We start from the raw sequence: 20,669 nt of genomic DNA, 5'->3' as shown, positions 1-20,669 counted from the left end.
ACTCTGTCTTTTATGGGTGTGCTCTTATTAGCTTCTGATGCTGAGTTCTGCAACTTAGTATTTTCCCATTAATTGTTAAATAAGAAGTGAAATATTTGCAAACATTAGTCCTCTCCTAGGCTCTTTAAAGACTGCATAGCTATTATCGTATTCATTCAATCACCAGGGCTTATAAGTAGGGCTCCCAGTGCGATGGAGAAGGGAACTCAGCATTCTAGCTGGTGGTCTCAGGGACTAGAGGGAAGATTTGAGCTTGATCTTAAAACTGGAGTAAGCGTCAGGATCCCCTTGAGGGCTTGTTAAAATACAGATGGCGTGTGGGGCCCTACCCCCAGAGTTTCTGATTCACTGAGTCTGGAGTGGAACATGAGAAATTGCATTCCTAATGAATTCTTGGACAATGCTGATGCTGCTGGTCTAGGGACCTTTCTTTGAGAATCATTTTCTTAAAGGATGGGAATTATGTGGCTCTTCAGAATGTAGGTACAAGTATTCTACAGGGAGGAAAACATGTATAAACATGGAGATCTCAGCATCCTCCTGATTTCTAAGTCATTCTTTTTTTTAAAAAATTTATTTATTTAATTTATTTTTGGCTCCATTGGGTCTTTATTGTTGAGCCTGGGCTTTCTCTAGTTGTGGTGAGCGGGGGCTACTCTTCGTTGCGGTGTGTGGGCTTCTCATTGCGGTAGCTTCTCTTGTTGCGGAGCACGGCCTCTAGGCACGCGGGCTTCAGTAGTTGTGGCGCACGGGCTTAGTTGCTTCACGGCATGTGGGATCTTCCCGGACCAGGGCTCGAACCCGCGTCCCCTGCATTGGCAGGTGGATTCTTAAGTGCTGCGCCACCAGGGAAGCCCTCTGAGTCATTCTTTTCATTATGGTAAGGGACTCTTTCCTAAGGGACCCATATGGGGGGAATATCTAAAAAGTTAAAGATGATTACTGGCCTTTTGGATGCATTTAGTTTTTCATATCCAACAAATGGATATAGGTATCTACTAAGAGTATAGATAAATAAGGGATAAATATATAATATAATATAGTATAATATAAATGTATTAGTAAATGTGGTGAAATATTCTAAGTTGTGGTTGGTTTCAGGATATGACGTGTAATTTGAAATGGAATCTGGTGTCAACAGTATTCTGAAATTATTGGTCTGAGCCACTGACTAGCTGTGCCACAAGGAGACAGGTTCATTTTAAATGAACTGACCCTGATATTTCCAGACACCCCTAAGGCGCATTCAGCCAGCCTCTTCAGTGACTTTGCTGGCAGAGCACATTTTCCATAAGAAACAAGACGATGTTTCTCATGGGGTAGATTTGGTGGACATAAAGCTACTACATAACCTTGTTCTGATTCCATGAGGTTGGATTCTGAGGAAAGATGATTCAGTGTTATGGATCTCGTTCTTCTGTGTATACCTTTGTCAGCAACTTTCAGTCTTCCAAATGTGTTTCCAAAGCAGGAGCACACTGCCTGCATGCCTAAGAAGATCTTTGAACAGTCAAACTGCAGATGATGGATTTTGCACCTTTTCAGTTAATCTCCTGAGTATAGAATTCTGAGCAGAGGAGGAGACACTGGGGGTTATTCTGGAATCTGCCTCCTCAGTGAAGAAAGACTCTTGTTTGTGAGAATATATGGGGCGTGGACTTCAAGTGTGAATAACTATTAATGAACTGAATAACATTTATAGAGTGTTTTTACTGCTGATTTCCTTTCTCTAATTATGGAATTCAACAGATTTCTTTTTCCTGCTTCAGAGAGTATGTTCCAGAAGCCTTGGGCAGGTTATTTTTCCTGAGACCTTCAGTTTCACTATCTGAAAGATGAAGATATTGGGCCACATTGGACGACATGGTCTTTGAGATCTCCTCTCTGGTGGACACTAATGAGCTTACAGATAGTTTAACTTTTAGGAGTGAATTCTTCTGTTTGAGTTAAAGATGGCACAGGTAATTTATTGTTTCAATATTTTTTAGGGAAGCCAAGGAGAGAGAACTCTGTTCCTACCTAATTTCTTTATACTTTCCTCTACTGAAAGGGTTTATACAGTTTTGAGCTATAGGGGAGAATTGTTCCTCAGACTTTCCAGAATCTGTGCAAACAAGAATCGAAAGGTTTTTTTGTGGAGGGAAGGCAACCAGATGGTCTCAAGTGTAGCCCCAGGTGATGATTCCAAGTGTCACATCAGCTTAGGGGAGCTTAGCAGTGTTATAAATATGTGGGTAGAAGGATGCTGCCAGGGTACCTTCTCCTTGGATGGTGAGGAAAAGCAAGGTGGCTACTTCCTCACATTTCAAGGACGGGTGGGGACATGGAATTCCTGATATCCCAGTAGTCAGCTAAGCACTGTGATGTGGCTTCATGAACTTTTATGAGTTGAGTGTGGGAGCAGCGGCATATAGTGCTAAGTTTGGTTTTGTTTTTCTGGTCCTGGAGCCTCTCTGGAATTGCTTAGGTTCCTATATGTTTCGTTTGGGTTGGTACCACTGGTTAATTTTCTCCTGGAAAGCAGGCATGGGCCCCCTCATTCATCCCACAGATCTTGTCAGGGCCAGACCTGTGCTGGGCCCTGGGGATATAAGAACCAAAAGGAACACGGTACTCATCCTTTGAAGAGTGATTTTGAGTAGCCTGGGGCCCCGTCACTTTGAGAGAAGATAATTTTGTATGTTGGAGAGGAGAAAATGTGCGTGATGTTTTTCATAGAAATTTTAGTTGGAGGCCACGTGCTAACTGTAGGACTTGACCATTTTTAATGATGTTGACCCCTTACCCACAAAGCCCGCAGGGTCATCATCAGTGCAAGGGGCTTATCACTAAGGAGAGGTGGACCAGTTATATTCCTTAATCTTGGATTTTTCTTGAACAGTTTATAGTAAAATACCCAAATCAGAAAAATAAAACTAAAAAACTCGTGATGTCATAGGACAGGAAGGCTACTAAGATCATTTTGAACCATGGAATCATAGAATCTTTGAGCTGGAAGAGAACTTGCTGATCATCTAGTCCAGAGATTCCCCAGCCAGGACCACATGAAAGGCTTATAAAGGCAGGTGGCTTATATGCAGAGACTGAAAATACCTAGAGACCACTTGTGACAGGGTTTCCAACCTCCACACTCTTGTCATTTTGGATCAGATCATTCTTTCTTATGGGGGTTTTCCTGTGCATTGTAGGATGTTTAGCAGCACCCCTGGCCTCTACGCATGAGATACCAGTAGCACCGCTTGCCCACCCCCCCCCACCCCCCAGTTGTGAGAACCAAAAGTGTCTCCAAATATCCCTGGGCTGGGTTCTGTGGGGGTAAGATTGCCCCTGGTTGGGACCACTGCTCTGTGACAACATAAGGTTAGTAGAAGAATCTAACTCTCATAACCAATCTTTTTATGTTTGATTGGAATCTTATCACTCACAAGCTCTGCTTCATTCATTCATTTGTTCATTCATTCAGCACATTTGCTGAGTACCCATTGTGTGAACTGTCCCCAGTGCTGAAGATACCAGCGTAAATAGACAGGTGTGGGCTTGCTATCAGGGTGCCTATGTTCTAGCACAGGGAGATAGAGCACAAACAAACAGGTATCATAGCAACAATGAAGGAACTTATAAGGCAGAGTCGTGTGGTAGAGAAAGTCAGCATGGTCAGAGTTGCGGATAGGGGCTCGATTTCATGGGGGTGGGGAGAGCCGGCTAATATTAGATGGAGTTGTGAGAAAGCCCCTTGGAGGATAGAACCTTTGAGCCCGGAATTGCATGAGGAGGAGTCAGCCATGTCGAAACTAGGCATTTATTTGTCTCTGAATAATAATAAAAAGTGAGAGATGAATTAAGTCAGAAAAAAATCTTTCAAAATATGAGAAGAAAATTTTGTAAAACACTCCTTTGTACAAAAAGGTTGACTGGCATAAACTAATCTCTTCATTTAGTGAAATGATCCAAGTAAAGGCTTCGAAAGACTTGTTCAAGGTGAAGATGACAGGTGGAGCCATCACACCTGCTGGGAATAAATTATTTTACTTGCTGGAGAGGCATTTCTGTATCCTTGTCTTTTTTTTTTTTTTTTTTTTTTTTTTTTTGAGCAGCCCGATAGTGAATAAGCTGAAAGACCTAAGTTTGTTGGGCAAAGTGAGATTTTCATTAAGGATTTATGGAACGTGGGGCTTGGCCAAGTACCTGAGCCGCTGTAGTGTTTTCACATGGTGATAAATTCTACTGTTGTGTTGGCAGACAAATGTCTTAACTTTCTGCTAAGAAGTTCTCGGGGTGCAGTGATTTTTAGGAGTAAACTTACTTGCTGAGAGTGGATTGGAGATTGCAAGAGAAAAATTCTTTAGCTATCATGTAAAATAAAATATTCCTAATTCTTGGGTATCTGCCAGTTCCATACATAAGAAGTTCTTGAGGTGCAGTGATTTTTAGGAGTAAACTTACTTGCTGAGAGTAGATTGGAGATTACAAGAGAAAAGAAATTCTTTAGCTATCATTTAAAGTAAAATATTCTTCATTCTTGGGTATCTGCCAGTTCCATACATAAAAACATAGGGTGTTTTTCCTATTTTCTTAGAACGGGGTAGGAGAACCAATGGATCTCAGTGGGCAGTGCCTTCTGCTATAGGTGGAGGCCAAGAGGAGAAAAAAAAAAATCACAATCTTCTTGAATAGGAGGACTTCAAAGTGGTCACGATTCCTGATTCACACAAGCTCAGCCATTGTTTACCTTTCCAGAAAGCAGTCTGCTTAGGGCTTTCATCCTGATGGGGTGGTTAGATCAGGAACCATGGAGTGGTTATATTTTGTCAAATATAAGAAATCGGACTGGAAAGGTTATTGCATCAGGGCCTTGTGTGCCACAGATATAGGCAGACTTGGGACAATTCTCATTTAAAGGAAGTGACTTGGCTGAATTTTCTGAGCAAAGCATGAGCTTTGCCACAAGGCAAAGAACAAATCTCAGAGGGATTAGATCAGGACTTTTGTGGGCTTTTCCTCAAATAAAAGAGGTTCTTCTGGCAAAACTTTCTTATACTTTCAACAGCCCTGGATCCTTTTGTTTTGTTTTTTTGTTTTTTTTCCCTCTCAGAAGGTAGTAGAGAGCAAGGTAAGTTGTTCAAATGGTTTCTGGATTCATTCACTAAAACTGTAGAATTTAGACTTGGTGGGGTTGGCCAGACCTTCTGTGCCAGGCACAGATCTGGCTGTGAAGGACATGCCCAAGGCCTGTGGTCAGTGAAGCCGTCAAACCCACAGAGGAGCTACTCAACGCGTGGTTTGGTCTTTCACGATGTGGAAGATGCCTTTGACTGCAGCTTCTGCTTACTCTGCGTCTTAATCAGTTCTGTAATGAAGACCCAGCAGCATATCTGCAACTTCCCTTTAATTTTACAATTTTTATAATGAGAGTTCTTGTAGTGTGAAAAGTGTCTGTGGAAACCCAGCCAGCATGCTGAAGAGTCTACAAAGGAATACAGCGATTTTCTGTCTCTGCTGTTTGGGTGAGGTTTGGCTCTAGAGGAGAGAAATCGGGTTTCTCTTGATCTCCAGGCTCGGGCAAGAATGGCTTCAAAGTTTCCAAGGAATTTCCTGATGGACCCATGACATTTCAGAGAACTCATTCAACCCTAAGAGTGGTTTTCGGTCATTTGGAAGAACAAAATGAGCTGGGATCTCATTTGTCATGGTTGCCTTTTGAGAATTTTAGCATGTGGAGGCGTCTTCATTTTGTTTTGTTTCTCAAGGAGAATATTGTCGGGACGCTTCTCAGAATTGGAGTTATCTGGTGAACTGCAGGTTCCCCTTCACAGACAATGAAGTCTAAAGCTCCTGAGATACCACCCTGCTTCCTCCCTTTCTTTTCTAGTCACTTCTCTCCTCTTTTATCTCCTTATTCAAATCACACGCTTCCTTTTCTAAGGACAGGAGAGCTGGCAGGCTGCCTATTGGCCTGTTGGCCTCAATTAGCCTTATATCATTGCAAAGGAATGCATGAATTCTCCAGAAGGTATGTACTATCTCTTTCTGTATTAGACACTCACTACCTGCTTTCATAACAGGTCACTCAGCCAGAATGGCTTCTTGTTTACATATCTGATATTTTTTTGGTCATTTGGGTTAGATCATCTCATTTTAATAATGATCCCCGAGGTTATCTGTTATGAAATATTACTCCAACATGCTCTGTAAAACTTGAAAACTTGATTCAGGAGAACAAAGCTAAAATAAGAGAACCTGAAGACTAGCATCCTTGGCCGGAAGGTGACTGGGGTTATTAATCTGCAGATTGCCTGCTTCAGACTCTGTCCCAGAGATGGAACAGAGGCCACACGTGGGCATTGGCAGGACTCAGGCTCGCGTGGTATTTCTCTGCTACTATTTAAATTCAGTCTCATCTTGGGGGTTACATATGTGATTGCAAATTAATCCTTTCTCTTCTGAAAATTTGGTTTTGAAGAACAGCTGTGTCTCCCTTCTGAATTCCTTAATTATTTATCCTCCCCGATATGTTAAACCTTTCATTAGTGTGCTGAATTGCCAGGAGTACACAGAACTGCTTAGATCATGTAGCAAACAGTATAAACATTGGATAGGACATTTGAAGACACCACATGGTGAGCCAGGATCTATAGTTGTACCAAATGTTGTGGGATCAATGCAGGTATCTTGTTGTTGGAAGTTCTTTGTTGGTTTCTTTTGTTGGCTTTTTTTTTTTAATCACTATAACATGGGAAGAGTATGTATGTCATTTGTACTTATTCAAAAGTGTTCTAACAGAAGTGTTAAATTTGGAGGGCACATGCCCATATCTGAGTTCAAATTAAATCAAGAAAATTAATTATTTCATATATACGTACACATATGTATGTGCAGAGGACAGGCACCCTGTGATACATGTGTTTGCATATATGTGCATGCCTGTGTGTGTATATCTATAGTCTTTATTTGCATTTGTAAGTGTGATTCCATAACTACTGTTCCTTTTCCTGAAAGGAGATTTTTACCTCCATTTCTTGATCCAGTCCTGTTTGGAAAGATGCTTTAAAAGATTTTTAAATTATTAGAACTCCCACTTCGACCATGACAACAGTAAATGATAAGCAGTCATGTACAACACGTCTTGTTGCTGAGAGTAGCAACCCACACTCACAAGTGGATTTGTTAGTGATTTTTTTTTTCCCCTCATTTTTCATCCTAAGCATGAAAATTCTTCTTTCCTCCCAAACCACGTTCCTGGGGCTTGAAATAAGAGATGTTAACTTCCCAACACACCCCGCAGCTCTTTGACCTCATCATGGCAACAGTTTCCGACCTCAAATACATTTGTACAATGATCTTTAAGTTCCTGATTTTTCTGTCTTTCTAGCTGAACGGTTCCGAAGTTTATGCATTCCCCTAACTGTCCCTGGATAATTGGTTTTTCCAATCATGGGAAAGGAAAGTAAGAAAAGCACAGACAATAGGTGCTCACTAAAGCCTTTTCTTAGAATTGTGATTCAAGAGAACCGAGGAGTTCAGTGTCTTACAAATGAAACTAGGTTTCTGGAGTGGACATAGGAAAAGCATCTTACGGTGTTTCTGGTTCTATTTCTCAAAGGCTTTGAAGCTTATAATTAGTTGCTCTTGAATCCCTGTGGCTGTGGTGCTTCACGGCTTTATTTCTGGTCTGCAGTCCTTCAGTCAGAGAACAGGGTAGGTCCAGGCAAGGCCTGCACCTTTTCATTTGGACACTTGCCGGAGACCGTTGGGATTTTGACTTGAAGACCGTGTTCGTGCTCCATGCAACCCTGGAGAACAGTGCTCGCCTAGGTGACCCAGGTGAGGGTTGTGGTGGCAGGATTGTAGGAGTGCCCTCAAACACCCAGGGTGCCTCCCTTCTCCCCTCCTGTCTGGGCAGTGAGCGGGGAGGACACATGATGAACCTGTGGATTGTCCCCTTTCACCTTCACAGGAGGAAAATGGAGGCAAAATGGCTCTCTGAATTTGTGAACACAGAAAGTGGGTGGGCAGACGGAAGAAATTAAAATTGGTGGTTTTTTTTAAAATTGAAGTGTAGTTGATTTACAGTGCTGTGTTACTTTCTCTTTTTTAAATGTATTTTTAAATTTTTTTATTTTTTGGCCACACCGCATGGCATGTGGGATCCTAGTTCCCGGACCAGGGATTGAACCTGCGCCCCCTGCAGTGGAAGTGCAGAGTCCTAACCACTGGACCGCCAGGGAATTCCCTGTGTTGCTTTCTGAAGTATAGCAAAGTGATTCAATTATATATAGAGATCTACTTATCTATCTATCTTCTGTCTTTTTTCAGGTTCTTTCCTGTCATAGTTTATTACAAGATGTTGAACATAGTTCCCTGTGCTATACAGTAGGACCGTGTCAAGCTTTTTTTTTTTTTTTTTTGCGGTACGCCGGCCTCTCACTGTTGTGGCCTCTCCCGTTGCGGAGCACAGGCTCCGGACGCGCAGGCCCAGCGGCCACGGCTCACGGGCCCAGCCGCTCCGTGGCATGTGGGATTCTCCCGGACCGGGGCACAAACCCGCGTCCCCTGCATCGGCAGACGGACTCTCAACCACTGCGCCACCAGGGAAGCCCCATCTTTTTTTTTTTTTAATATATGTAGTAGTTTGTATCTGTCAATCCCAAACTCCTAATTTATCCCTCCCTCCCCCTTCCCTCTTTGGTAACCATAAGTTTGTTTCCTATGTCTGGGAGTCTGTTTCTGTTTTGAAAATAAGTTCAAAATTGGTGTTTTTAAGATTGAGAAGGAACAGCTGGTGGCCATCCTTTCTCTTTCCCCTTTCTCAGGTGTATATTCCCAATCCTTAACAAGATCTCTGGATTTTCTTTAAATTATGTCTTCAAGAGTTTGTCCAATATGGAAAGTTGGGTTTTGGGTTTCCCATCAAAACCCCACCTCTTGAAAACTCTAGACTTATCAATGTAAATTGCACAAACCAACACGTGGCAATCAGTAGTTCGGCGTCGTGGATAATTAGTATGGTCTAGAGGTTTCACATCAGGAGGACTAATGACATTAGGTTGCTAGCTTATTTGGGAACGAATCCATATTCATCTGCCTGCCAAGGCATCATCATGGGTGGTGTTGGGAGTCTAGTCGTCCGATGCCTGTTTGACCTTGAGGGGCCTGGAGGTATTGCATTGGGAGTAGGAGATGGGCGGTGGGGGACACGCTTGTTTGATTTGTAGATTCATCTCCTGACCTTTTGAAATGGCATTTCTTTCAGTTAGTTCAGAAGCTTCCTCTTCTGCTTTTGATTTTGCTTATTTGGTCAGTGGGGGAAAAAAAATACTGCTAATCTCATTATCGCAGTAGAATTTTTAAATAAAGTAAATAGATAGGAGATCAAGGCTATTAACTTTAAAATCATCATTTGGTAGCAGCTCAGTGTCTGGTTTAGCCTTTTAGGGTTGCTGTTCTTTCTCGGTTGATGAAACAGTCAAATATGCAAGAGAGTATTTCTCATCTTTGTTCCCATCTTTGTTGTTGGTTTCTCAGAGGATTACCATCTGCTGCAAAAACATCCTCGAGTTGATGGATGGGTCATCCTCAGGTCCAGCTTTCTTTGTCTCTCTCCTCCCCTGTTCCGTCTCCTCCTCCTCCTCTCACTTTTTGCCCATGTGTACGTCCTCAGTCTCATAAACACATCAAGTTTCCGTGTCTTTGATTGTTTAGGCCATGCTGGCAATTTCTGTTTTCTTCTTCTGTCAGCGTCTCCAGGAGCAATGTGTGCACAAAGACAAAATGGCTTTCAGAGGAGGCTACATCCTCATTTGAGGACTCAGTGCAGACATCCAATTGAAGGCCATTCAGCGGTACCAGACGCTGGTTCTCTCAGCAGCCTGGAGATTAACCTCTTCTAAGGCTCTGCGCTATTTTTGAGGTAGAGTCTGCAACAACATTAAAGCTAGAACCTATTAGGAAATCACTTTCATCATCTCTTCTTTTTCCAAATAAGTGGCTTTTTTTTTTTTTCCCCCCCTGATCTCCTAACCCTTTAATCTCCTTTGTAGCAGAACAAGGAGACCGTTGGTTTGTTTGCATTCAGCGAAGCCTGAATCCTTGCTAAGAGCTTCGGAAGACACCAAGATATTAGAGAACCGTGCACAGAGATGAATTTCATCTCGGGATGGATGACTTAATGCCAAAGGTGCCCTGCTTTCCTTGGGCAGAACTGTCATTTTTTTGGTGGATGTTGTGCGAACTAGGCTCAAACTTTCCAAAAGACACACAGCAGAAAGCCTTTTGTTGCATTATTTCTAAAGGCTTGAAGTTTTGAAGGGAAGAGATTTTGTTTTCCTCTCGGCTACACAATGGAGCTTTCAGAGAACCTCTTTTAAAAGGAATAGCTACAGCCTTTGTGTTGAAGGGTGTGCCTGTTGGCAGGGTCTGCTGATGCAGACAGACTGGCTGGTGATTAACAAAGGTCATTAGACTTTGGAATCTGGCAAGCAGAGTCGGATGGTATGTCTTCTGTGTGTGGAAGGACGACTCCCAAGAAGCCAAGGCATTCTGGAGGTTCCCCCCTCCAGCCCACCCCCAAAGGCAGCCGGAGAACAGGGTCTGGTCCAGGAAGGTCCTGCGGTAACCAGGGCTGTGCTGGGATGAACGAACTAGCCCATCAGTCATGGGATAAAAGAACCTTCGGAGATCCTGGTGAATGACATTTGAGGAGGAGAAAGGTGCCGCTTTTCGGGAAGGAGTGAAAACAGCTCCTCCTTTGTTGGGAGGAGGGGGGCCGAGGAGGGGCCCAGGCTGCGCCTCTCCTGTTCCCCTCTGCCTGGCAGCCTGGCAGCATCCATCCCAGAGAAGCCATGTTGTGCTCAGAGGGGAGGCTCTGAGCTAAAATGGCCGCTCCTAAAGCTCAGAGGACTAGGGCAGCTTAGTGAGACTTAGAGCTCCAGTGACGCAGGAGCTCCTATCTCTTGAAAGTGTGATAAACACATTCAGCAGAGCTGTGGCTTGTTTGGCTGAGATGAAAGGACTAAGCTGGGGGGATGGGGAGCGCAAACTGGATGATCTGCCTTTTTGCTGTGAAGTGTTCTAAATGCAGGAGTCGTCTGCACTATGGAAAAATTTGTGTTCAGGTCTAATGGGCTGTGCGAAAAGGAGAAGTGGGGTGGGGCCTCGGTGACGGCTGTAATTTGATCCAGAGCTGATAGCAACCTCTTCCACACAATTTGGGTTGGTGCTGAGACAGAAAAGCTGGTGTGGCTGGGAATATGGAGGCTGAGTTAGCTGACGGGAACTCTGGTGCACAGTTCAGGGTTTATTGAAAAAAAAGGAGAAATTGCTGGGTGAAAGGGGAGAAGGTAAATATCTGTGTGTCTCACTCTGCAAGCTCAGGCTGTCCAGAGCTGGACTTGCCAGGAGTTATTTTCACAGGCTATCAGCAGGAGCATTCTTTCAGAGAAAATCCTCCTGTCATAGCTCCTTTCACTACATTGACAGATTTCTCCACTTTATTCTTCCTGCAGAAATAATTGATCTTTTACAATAAAAGTATAGAAAGTTGCTGTACGATCAAAGTATCGAAAGATTTGGCTTGTGGCTTTTGTTCTTGGACATCTGGTTCTAGATTACAGTGACTCAGTAGAGTTTGCTATGAGCTCAGTGAAGTAACTCAGTCATTAAGATAATAACTGGGTATCTCAACTTAAGATAGGAAGGTCTGTGCCTTCTAATACATTTTTCACTTCTTAATGGTGGGCCTCTCCATTGAGTTCGTGTGAAGCTATCTGTATCTTTCAATCACACAGTAAATAGCAGGACAGAGGCAGCCGGGCAAGTTTTACTTTATTCTAAATCAGGCTCACTGCTTGTTATGGCCAAGTGTGCACTCCACATTTGTAAAGGGGAGAAGTAGAAAAAGAGAAAGTCCTGCCTTAGAAGCCCTTCTTCCAAACCACGTGCGTTTCTGTTGCCTTAGTGTAAATCGAGGTACCAAGGTGCAACCTGAAACTAGAAACTGGATTGTCATCTAAAGTTGGTTGTTTAAGAATCTCTTGAGAAATATTTTATGACCTAATTAGTTTGGAGAAGCTGTTAGGTTATAATTGGTAGGTAGTAAAAAGCAAATAACCATTTAGCTCATGAAAAAAAAATAAACTGTTTAAGCAAGGGAAGAAGGAGGTGTGTACGGCAATATCAGTTAAGAGAGTAGAAGAACAAAAGGGTACAATAAAAGCTTTTCCTACCGCCACCCAGAGATTCAGTACTGTGTCACCATTTGGTGATAAAACATCAATGTTTTATAGTATTAAAACAGCTAATGAAGAGTGAAGTTTGTCCTTTCTTCTGTATGGGCAACCTCTTTACTTCTGAGAAGGTTCTGGTTCAAAAATAAAACTGGTCCCAGCCAGAATCAAAGTCAGTATTAACCTACCAAGAAATTTGAATTCAGTCAAGAAATTCAGAAACTACTAAAACTTTTGAAGTATTAAGGGTTTCTTAGACACATGGCACTTGCAGATACATCAAGCTAGAAAAAGTTTACCTGGTTTTTTTCCCCCTTCTTTGAAGTTATGAAGTCAACCATCCCCTATTATGTCTGATTTCCTTTCTTTGGCCAGTGTTCCATCTGGCAAAGTCCAGTGAGAGAAATTGGCCGATATTGGAATTTCTTCCATTAATGGACTTGCAGCCCCATCAGCTTGGGGTACGCAATGAGCGCAGGCCTTGAGGTGTTTCGTCTGCCTTCTGCCACCACAGGTTCCTAATGTGAGAGAGTAGACCCAGATGATGGAGGTGCTTCAGTGCGATGGCTGTGACTTCAGAGCCCCGTCTTACGAAGATCTCAAGGCGCATATCCAGGATGTCCACACGGCATTTCTGCAGCCGACGGACGTTGCCGAAGACGATGCGAATGAGCCGCGATCTGGGTCCATGAATGCCAGTAACCAGACAGAGGTGGAGTTTTCGTCTATAAAGGATGAATTTGTGATTGCAGAGGACTTATCAGGTAAATCTGTCCTAGGCTCGGCATATCTGATGTATTTCACTGCCCTCATCTATTTTGAGCCTGTAGCCGTGGTTCTTTTTTTTTGGACAGGAGAGTAGGACTTATTGGTGGGCGTGAGTAAGGAGGGGACAGCGCCAAGGCTCTCATGAGTGCAGGGTCCGCCATTTGTCCAGGGAGCCAGGATTAGGGATGTATTTGACCTCATAGCCATCCGGATGAGCTGCTTTTCTGCCACCTTGTTTTCAAATTCATCCGCATTAAACTTAGTAAATGCCCACTTCTTGGAGATGTGGCTCTTCTGGCGGCCAGGGAACTTGAACTTGGCCCTGTGGAGGGCTTTAATCACATGCTCCTTGTTCTGCAGCCTGGTGCGGATGGGCGGATGGACCTTATGACTTGGCCAGCATGGACCCTGGCCACTGTGCCCTGGGGCTTTTCAAAGGCACCGCACATACCTGTCTGGAGCCTAGATTGGGTACAACATGCCAGTCATGAATGTCCACTGGAAAGGGTCGTCTCCAAAGTCCCTTAGGGCAACCAGTACAGGCAGCAGGCTGCATACACTACTGAGGAGTCTGTAGCCTTGGTTCTTGACATGCACGGCTCCTACGGAGTTTCTTGCTCTTTGCGAGCCTTTTTTTTGCCACGCTGCAAGGCTTGTGGGATCTTTAAAGGTTCCCCGACCAGGGATTGAACCTGGGCCACGGCAGTGGAAAAACGCCGAGTCCTAACCGCTGGACCGCCAGGGAATTCCCATTTGTGAGCCATTTTTGTGGTTTGGGCATCACGTTTCTCTTCTTGAGTAGCCCAGCTTATTGTTCTTTCAGCTTCCTCTGTTTCTTAGCTTCCTTTCAATTTGGAGCACAGGGTAGTATCTTGGAAAGTTCTAGAATGAATATTGCAGTTTGTGAAACTTGCATTTTCATAGCTCTGTGGCACATGAATCGAGATGTGGAGACTCTTGCACCTGAAGCCGAGCACTGCCTTCCGTCCGTGAGAAGCTACGTGTTTATGTTCGTTAACGCTTCGTTAATACTCTTCAGGGCCTCATCTTGAGATGTTAGACTTTTTGAATGTCATGTTTATTAATGAAGGATAATTGAAAAGAAAATGGATTTGCATGATTGAATTTCTTGACTCGCTTTTGCTTTGCTTTTCTCTTCCCACTTACCTTATGCCTTCTCTTTAGGTCAAAATGCAACTGCATTGGGGACCGGAAGTTACTATGGCCATAGTCCAGGATATTACGGTCAGCATATTGCCTCTAATCCCAAACCAACAAACAAGTTTTTTCAATGCAAGTTCTGCGTACGCTACTTCAGGTCAAAAAACCTCCTCATTGAACACACTAGGAAGGTCCACGGAGCTCAAGCTGAAGGGAGTTCGGCGGGACCCCCTGTTCCAGGATCCTTAAATTATAATATCATGATGCACGAGGGATTCGGAAAGGTCTTCTCTTGCCAGTTTTGCACATACAAGTCACCAAGGAGGGCAAGGATAATTAAGCATCAGAAGATGTATCACAAAAACAATTTGAAGGAGACCACTGCTCCTCCCCCTGACCCTGCTCCGATGCCAGACCCAGTGGTCCCACCCGTGTCCCTGCAGGACCCCTGCAAGGAGCTGCCGGCGGAGGTCGTGGAGCGCAGCATCCTAGAATCTATGGTCAAGCCTCTGACCAAGTCTCGAGGCAACTTTTGCTGTGAGTGGTGCAGCTATCAGACCCCCCGCCGGGAACGCTGGTGTGACCACATGATGAAGAAACACCGCAGCATGGTCAAGATCCTGTCCAGCCTCAGGCAGCAGCAAGAAGGGACTAATCTGCCTGATGTGCAGAACAAGAGCGCCCCCAGCCCCACTTCTAACTCCACCTACCTGTCTATGAATGCTGCCAGCCGGGAGCTACCCAACACTAACGTCTCCACCTTCAGGGGCTCCATCGGCAACTCCATCATGAGACCCAATTCTTCTTCCGCTTCCAAGTTTTCGCCCATGTCTTACCCTCAGATGAAGCCGAAGTCACCTCACAATTCTGGCCTCGTCAACTTGGCGGAGAGATCCCGTTACGGAATGACTGACATGACCAATTCTTCTGCCGACCTGGAAACTAACAGCATGCTGAATGACTCTAGTTCCGAGGAAGAGTTAAATGAAATAGACAGTGAGAATGGCTTAACTGCTCTGGATCATCAGACAGCAGGCATGTCCGCGGAGCAGCTGATGGGCTCAGAGGGCAACAAATTATTGGAGACCAAGGGGATCCCATTTAGAAGATTCATGAATAGGTTCCAGTGCCCCTTTTGTCCGTTCCTCACCATGCATCGACGTAGCATCTCCCGTCACATAGAAAACATCCACTTATCCGGAAAGACAGCCGTCTACAAATGTGATGAATGTCCATTTACTTGCAAGAGCTCGTTAAAACTCGGGGCTCACAAACAGTGTCACACGGGTACAACGTCAGACTGGGATGCTGTGAATTCCCAGAGTGAAAGCATGGCTTCCCCGCTGCACGAAGGTGTCGTGTCTTACGAGAACTCGAGCATCAACGGCAGAAAGTCGGGGGTCGTGCTGGAGCCCCTGCAGCAGCAACAGCCGCCCCCGCCCCCGCCGCCGCCGCCCCCGCCTCCGTCACAGCCTCAGCCGCCGCAGCTACAGCCACCCCATCAGGTGCCGCCCCCGCCCCTGCCGCCCGCGCAGGCCCCGCCCCTGCACCCCTACAAGTGCACCATGTGTAATTACTCCACCACGACTCTGAAAGGGCTGAGGGTTCATCAGCAGCACAAACACTCCTTCTGCGATAACTTGCCAAAATTCGAGGGGCAGCCCTCCAGCCTGCCAGCGGACAGCGAGACAGACAGCCACCCCTCTTCCAGCAACACTGTGAAGAAAAGTCAGACCTCAATTCTTGGGTTGTCCTCCAAGAACAATTTTGTAGCTAAGGCCTCTAGGAAACTCGCTAATGACTTTCCTCTCGACTTATCGCCCGTGAAGAAGAGGACCCGGATTGACGAGATAGCAAGCAACCTGCAGAGCAGAATTAACCAAACCAAACAGCAGGAAGATGCAGTGATCAACGTGGAGGATGACGAGGAGGAAGAGGAAGACAACGAAGTGGAGATTGAGGTGGAGCTGGACCGGGAAGAAGAGCCGCCAGAGCCCGTCCTGGAGGTGGCCACGTCCTTCTCAGCGCAGCAGATCTGGGCGAGAGATGTCCCTGAGCCCCAGAAGGAGCCCAACTTCAGAACTGTCACCCACGATTACAACGCCGCCAATGGGGCTGAGATAGAGCTCACCCTTTCTGAAGATGAAGAGGATTATTATGGCTCCTCCACGAACATGAAAGATCACCAGGTTTCCAGCGCTACTCTGCTCAACACCCAGACTCCTATCTACGGAACTGAGCACGGTAATGAAAATGCGGACTTTAGTGACTCGGGAAGGCTTTATTATTGCAAACACTGTGACTTTAACAACAAATCTGCCCGGAGCGTCAGCACCCACTACCAGCGCATGCACCCGTACATTAAATTCAGCTTCAGGTACATCTTGGACCCCAACGATCACAGCGCAGTGTACAGGTGCCTGGAATGCTACATCGATTACACCAACTTCGAAGACCTGCAGCAGCATTACGGCGAACACCACCCAGAAGCCATGAACGTCCTCAACTTCGACCACTCGGACCTGATCTACCGGTGCCGGTTTTGTTCCTACACGAGCCCCAACGTCCGAAGCCTGATGCCACATTACCAGAGAATGCATCCCACCGTTAAGATTAACAATGCGATGATATTTTCGAGCTACGTGGTGGAGCAGCAGGAGGGGCCGAACACGGAGTCCCAGACGCTGAGGGAGATCCTGAATTCGGCTCCCAAGAACATGGCCGCGTCCGCTGCCGTGGCCCGTGGCGGCGGGGTGCCGGCTCCGTTCCCTAAAAACACCCCTTCCAAGACCTTTCCTCCAGAATGTGAAAATCAGAAGGACCCCTCGGTCAGCACCGTTGTCGTGTACGATTGTGACGTTTGCTCCTTCGCGAGCCCCAACATGCACTCTGTGTTGGTTCATTATCAGAAGAAACACCCGGAAGAAAAGGCCTCCTACTTTAGGATCCAGAAAACCATGCGAATGGTGTCTGTGGACAGGGGCTCTGCCCTTTCTCGGTTGTCATTTGAGGTGGGTGCTCCAGTGTCTCCCAAAATATCCGCCATGGGTTCCCCACCCCCCCCACCGCCCCCGCCACCAGACCTCGGTACCGAGCTTTACTACTGCAAACACTGCTCCTACAGCAATCGGTCAGTTGTGGGAGTCCTTGTCCACTACCAGAAAAGACACCCAGAGATAAAGGTTACCGCCAAATATATCAGACAGGCTCCTCCCACAGCCGCAATGACGCGAGGGGCCGATGGGCCCCAAGGCTCCCCCCGGGCACCGGCCCCCAGGCAGCAGCTCAGCCGGAGCGGCTCCGAGAGAGACGGCCCTCCCGCGGAGAGTGAGATGTTCTTCTGCCAGCACTGTGATTACGGGAACCGCACCGTCAAAGGTGTCCTCATCCATTATCAGAAGAAGCACCGAGACTTCAAGGCCAACGCGGACGTGATCCGGCAGCACACGGCCACCATCCGAAGCCTCTGCGACCGTAACCAGAAGAAGCCTGCCGGGTGCGTGCTGGTCCCCCCCTCGAACGTGGAGCGGGACAGAACGAAGCTCCGGGCGCTCAAGTGTCGGCAGTGCTCGTACACCTCCCCCTACTTTTATGCACTGAGGAAGCATATCAAGAAAGACCACCCTGCCCTGAAGGCCACAGTCACGTCCATCATGCGGTGGGCATTTCTAGATGGCTTGATAGAAGCTGGCTACCACTGCGAGTGGTGCATTTATTCCCACACAGATCCCAACGGTTTGCTCCTCCATTACCAGAGGAGGCATCCCGAGCATTACGTTGATTATACGTACATGGCCACCAAGCTCTGGGCTGGGCCAGACCCATCCCCTCCCTCTCTCACGATGCCAGCTGAAGCCAAAACGTACAGATGCCGAGACTGTGTTTTTGAGGCCGTCTCCATCTGGGACATCACCAATCACTACCAAGCGTTCCACCCCTGGGCCATGAATGGGGACGAGTCCGTGCTGCTGGATATCATCAAGGAGAAAGATGCTGTCGAGAATCCCATCCCTCCACCTGAAGAGCTCGTGGGCCCTGTGAATTGTGAAAACAGTATGCCTGCCCCGCTCCCCGAGCAGGACGCTGAATGCCCCGAGGATGCCAGGCTTTCCCCAGAGAAGAGCCTCCAGCTAGCGTCAGCCAACCCCGCCATCTCCTCTACCCCGTACCAGTGCACCGTGTGCCAGTCTGAGTATAACAACCTGCACGGCCTTCTGACCCATTATGGGAAGAAGCACCCAGGCATGAAAGTGAAGGCTGCTGACTTTGCCCAGGATATCGACATCAACCCGGGCGCCGTCTACAAGTGCAGGCATTGCCCCTACATCAACACCCGCATCCACGGTGTCCTGACCCACTACCAGAAGCGACACCCGTCCATCAAGGTGACTGCCGAGGACTTCGTGCACGATGTGGAGCAGTCCGCCGACATAGCCCAGAACGACGTGGAGGAGACGAGCAGGATCTTCAAGCAAGGGTACGGCGCCTACCGCTGCAAACTGTGTCCCTACACGCACGGCACTTTGGAGAAGCTCAAAATCCACTATGAGAAGTATCACAACCAGCCTGAATTCGATGTCTTTTCCCAGTCTCCCCCGAAGCTGCCCGTGACCCTCGAGCCCGAGATAACCACGGAAGTGAGCCCCTCCCAAGTCTCTGCGACCGAGGACGAGGTGGGGGAGGAGCCCGTGTCCACGTCTCACTTCGCTACCTCGCACCTGGTGTCCCACACTGTGTTCCGGTGCCAGCTCTGCAAGTACTTTTGCTCCACGCGGAAGGGCATAGCCCGGCACTACCGCATCAAGCACAACAACGTGCGCGCCCAGCCTGAGGGCAAGAACAACCTCTTCAAGTGCGCCCTGTGTGCCTACACCAACCCCATCCGCAAAGGGCTGGCCGCCCACTACCAGAAGCGCCACGACATCGACGCCTACTACACCCACTGCCTGGCGGCCTCCAGGACCATCAGCGACAAGCCCAACAAGGTGATCATCCCGTCGCCGCCCAAGGACGACTCCCCGCAGCTCAGCGAGGAGCTCCGGCGCGCCGTGGAGAAGAAGAAGTGCTCTCTGTGCCCCTTCCAGTCCTTCAGCAAGAAGGGCATCGTGTCCCACTACATGAAGCGCCACCCGGGGGTGTTCCCCAAGAAGCAGCACGCCAGCAAGTTGGGGGGCTACTTCACCGCCGTCTACGCCGACGAGCACGAGAAGCCGGTGCTGATGGAAGAGGAGGAGAGAGGCGGCTTCGAGAAAGCCGAGGTGGAGGGGAGCGAAGGGCAGGAAATCGAGTGGCTCCCGTTCCGCTGCATCAAGTGCTTCAAGCTGTCCTTCAGCACGGCGGAGCTGCTGTGCATGCATTACACGGACCACCACAGCCGGGACCTCAAGAGGGACTTCGTCATCCTGGGCAGCGGCCCCCGCCCGCAGAGCTCCGCCTACCAGTGCAAGCACTGCGATAGCAAACTGCAAAGCACGGCGGAGCTGACCTCACACTTGAACATTCACAATGAGGAATTCCAGAAGCGTGCCAAACGTCAGGAGAGGAGGAAACAGCTTTTGAGCAAGCAGAAATATGCAGATGGTGCTTTTGCAGATTTCAAACAAGAGAGGGTAAGGATATGTTTTGCTTTCCCTTCCCCCAGGAGGCCTCTCATCACTGGTGCCCACATGCACGTCTTCGCTGCCAGCCAAACCGCTACGGGCTTCCTAGTGACTTAGCCTGCCAGAGAGCTCAATAAGTCAATTAAACATTTCGAGCTTGATTATCCCCCCCGCGTTCTACGCTCACCCTTCTCCACGGCCCCGTCCCCTCTCCCTCTCGCCCCTCCCAAGGTTCCCCAGGGGAGGGTCGGGTGGCTTTTCTGTATTTCTCTCTGCCAAGTAGCCTTATCCGAGGCCTAGTTACAGGACAACGCTCGCTCTCTTTCCCAAGGCAGTTGCGGGCCGTCTCTTGGTATCGTTAGCACTTCTCAGCCATGTCTTGGTTTGCAGTGTCGGCTACAGGAACCTAACGTCTCCAGGAGTAGAGTTTTTTTTTCTTTTTTTTTTTTTTTTTTTTTTTCTTTTTTGGTCAAGAAGTTCGCTAATGGCGTAGCTATGCAACGTTTCACCTGTGTAGTTGAAAAATTGGTTTGAAAACCAGATAACTTGGTGGCAGTGACAATGAGGCTTCTGCACCGAGATCTTCTCTCCTCACAAGTCGTAACCTGTTTGGGTTTAACGTCTCCAGGAGTAGAGTTTTTTTTTCTTTTTTTTTTTTTTTTTTTTTTTTTTCTTTTTTGGTCAAGAAGTTCGCTAATGGCGTAGCTATGCAACGTTTCACCTGTGTAGTTGAAAAATTGGTTTGAAAACCAGATAACTTGGTGGCAGTGACAATGAGGCTTCTGCACCGAGATCTTCTCTCCTCACAAGTCGTAACCTGTTTGGGTTCTGGAGACTTCGCGCGTGTGCGTGCGTGTGCGCGCGCGCGCACAGTGTGGGCAGCGCGCCTCGCCCCTGACGAATTTGTCATGTAAAAATG

At 47.1% G+C, this 20,669-nt stretch overlaps 1 protein-coding gene and 1 pseudogene across 14 annotated transcripts in view; one reads left to right on the top strand and one right to left on the bottom strand.

Annotated features, from left to right (window-relative positions):
• Nucleotides 1-20,669, top strand: part of ZNF462 (zinc finger protein 462) — a 161,923-nt gene that overhangs the window by 45,516 nt on the left and 95,738 nt on the right. For 13 of the 14 annotated variants that reach the window (XR_003681164.2, XM_055087049.1, XM_024126149.3 and 10 more), the window contains 2 exons: nucleotides 12,736-12,985; nucleotides 14,175-19,759. Coding sequence is in view for 13 of the 14 variants with exons in the window: in XM_055087049.1 (XP_054943024.1) it covers nucleotides 12,763-12,985; nucleotides 14,175-19,759 (5,808 nt within the window). In the remaining variant the exon portion in view is untranslated. The remainder of the gene's footprint in view (nucleotides 1-12,735; nucleotides 12,986-14,174; nucleotides 19,760-20,669) is intronic. The other variant, XM_028493715.2, reaches the window with a different exon arrangement.
• On the bottom strand, nucleotides 13,496-13,593 carry LOC112065586 (uncharacterized; annotated as a pseudogene).

Source organism: Physeter macrocephalus, chromosome 9 (assembly GCF_002837175.3).
Source record: "Physeter macrocephalus isolate SW-GA chromosome 9, ASM283717v5, whole genome shotgun sequence".
NCBI lineage: Eukaryota > Metazoa > Chordata > Mammalia > Artiodactyla > Physeteridae > Physeter > Physeter macrocephalus.
This window is presented reverse-complemented; position numbering and strand designations above follow the sequence as displayed.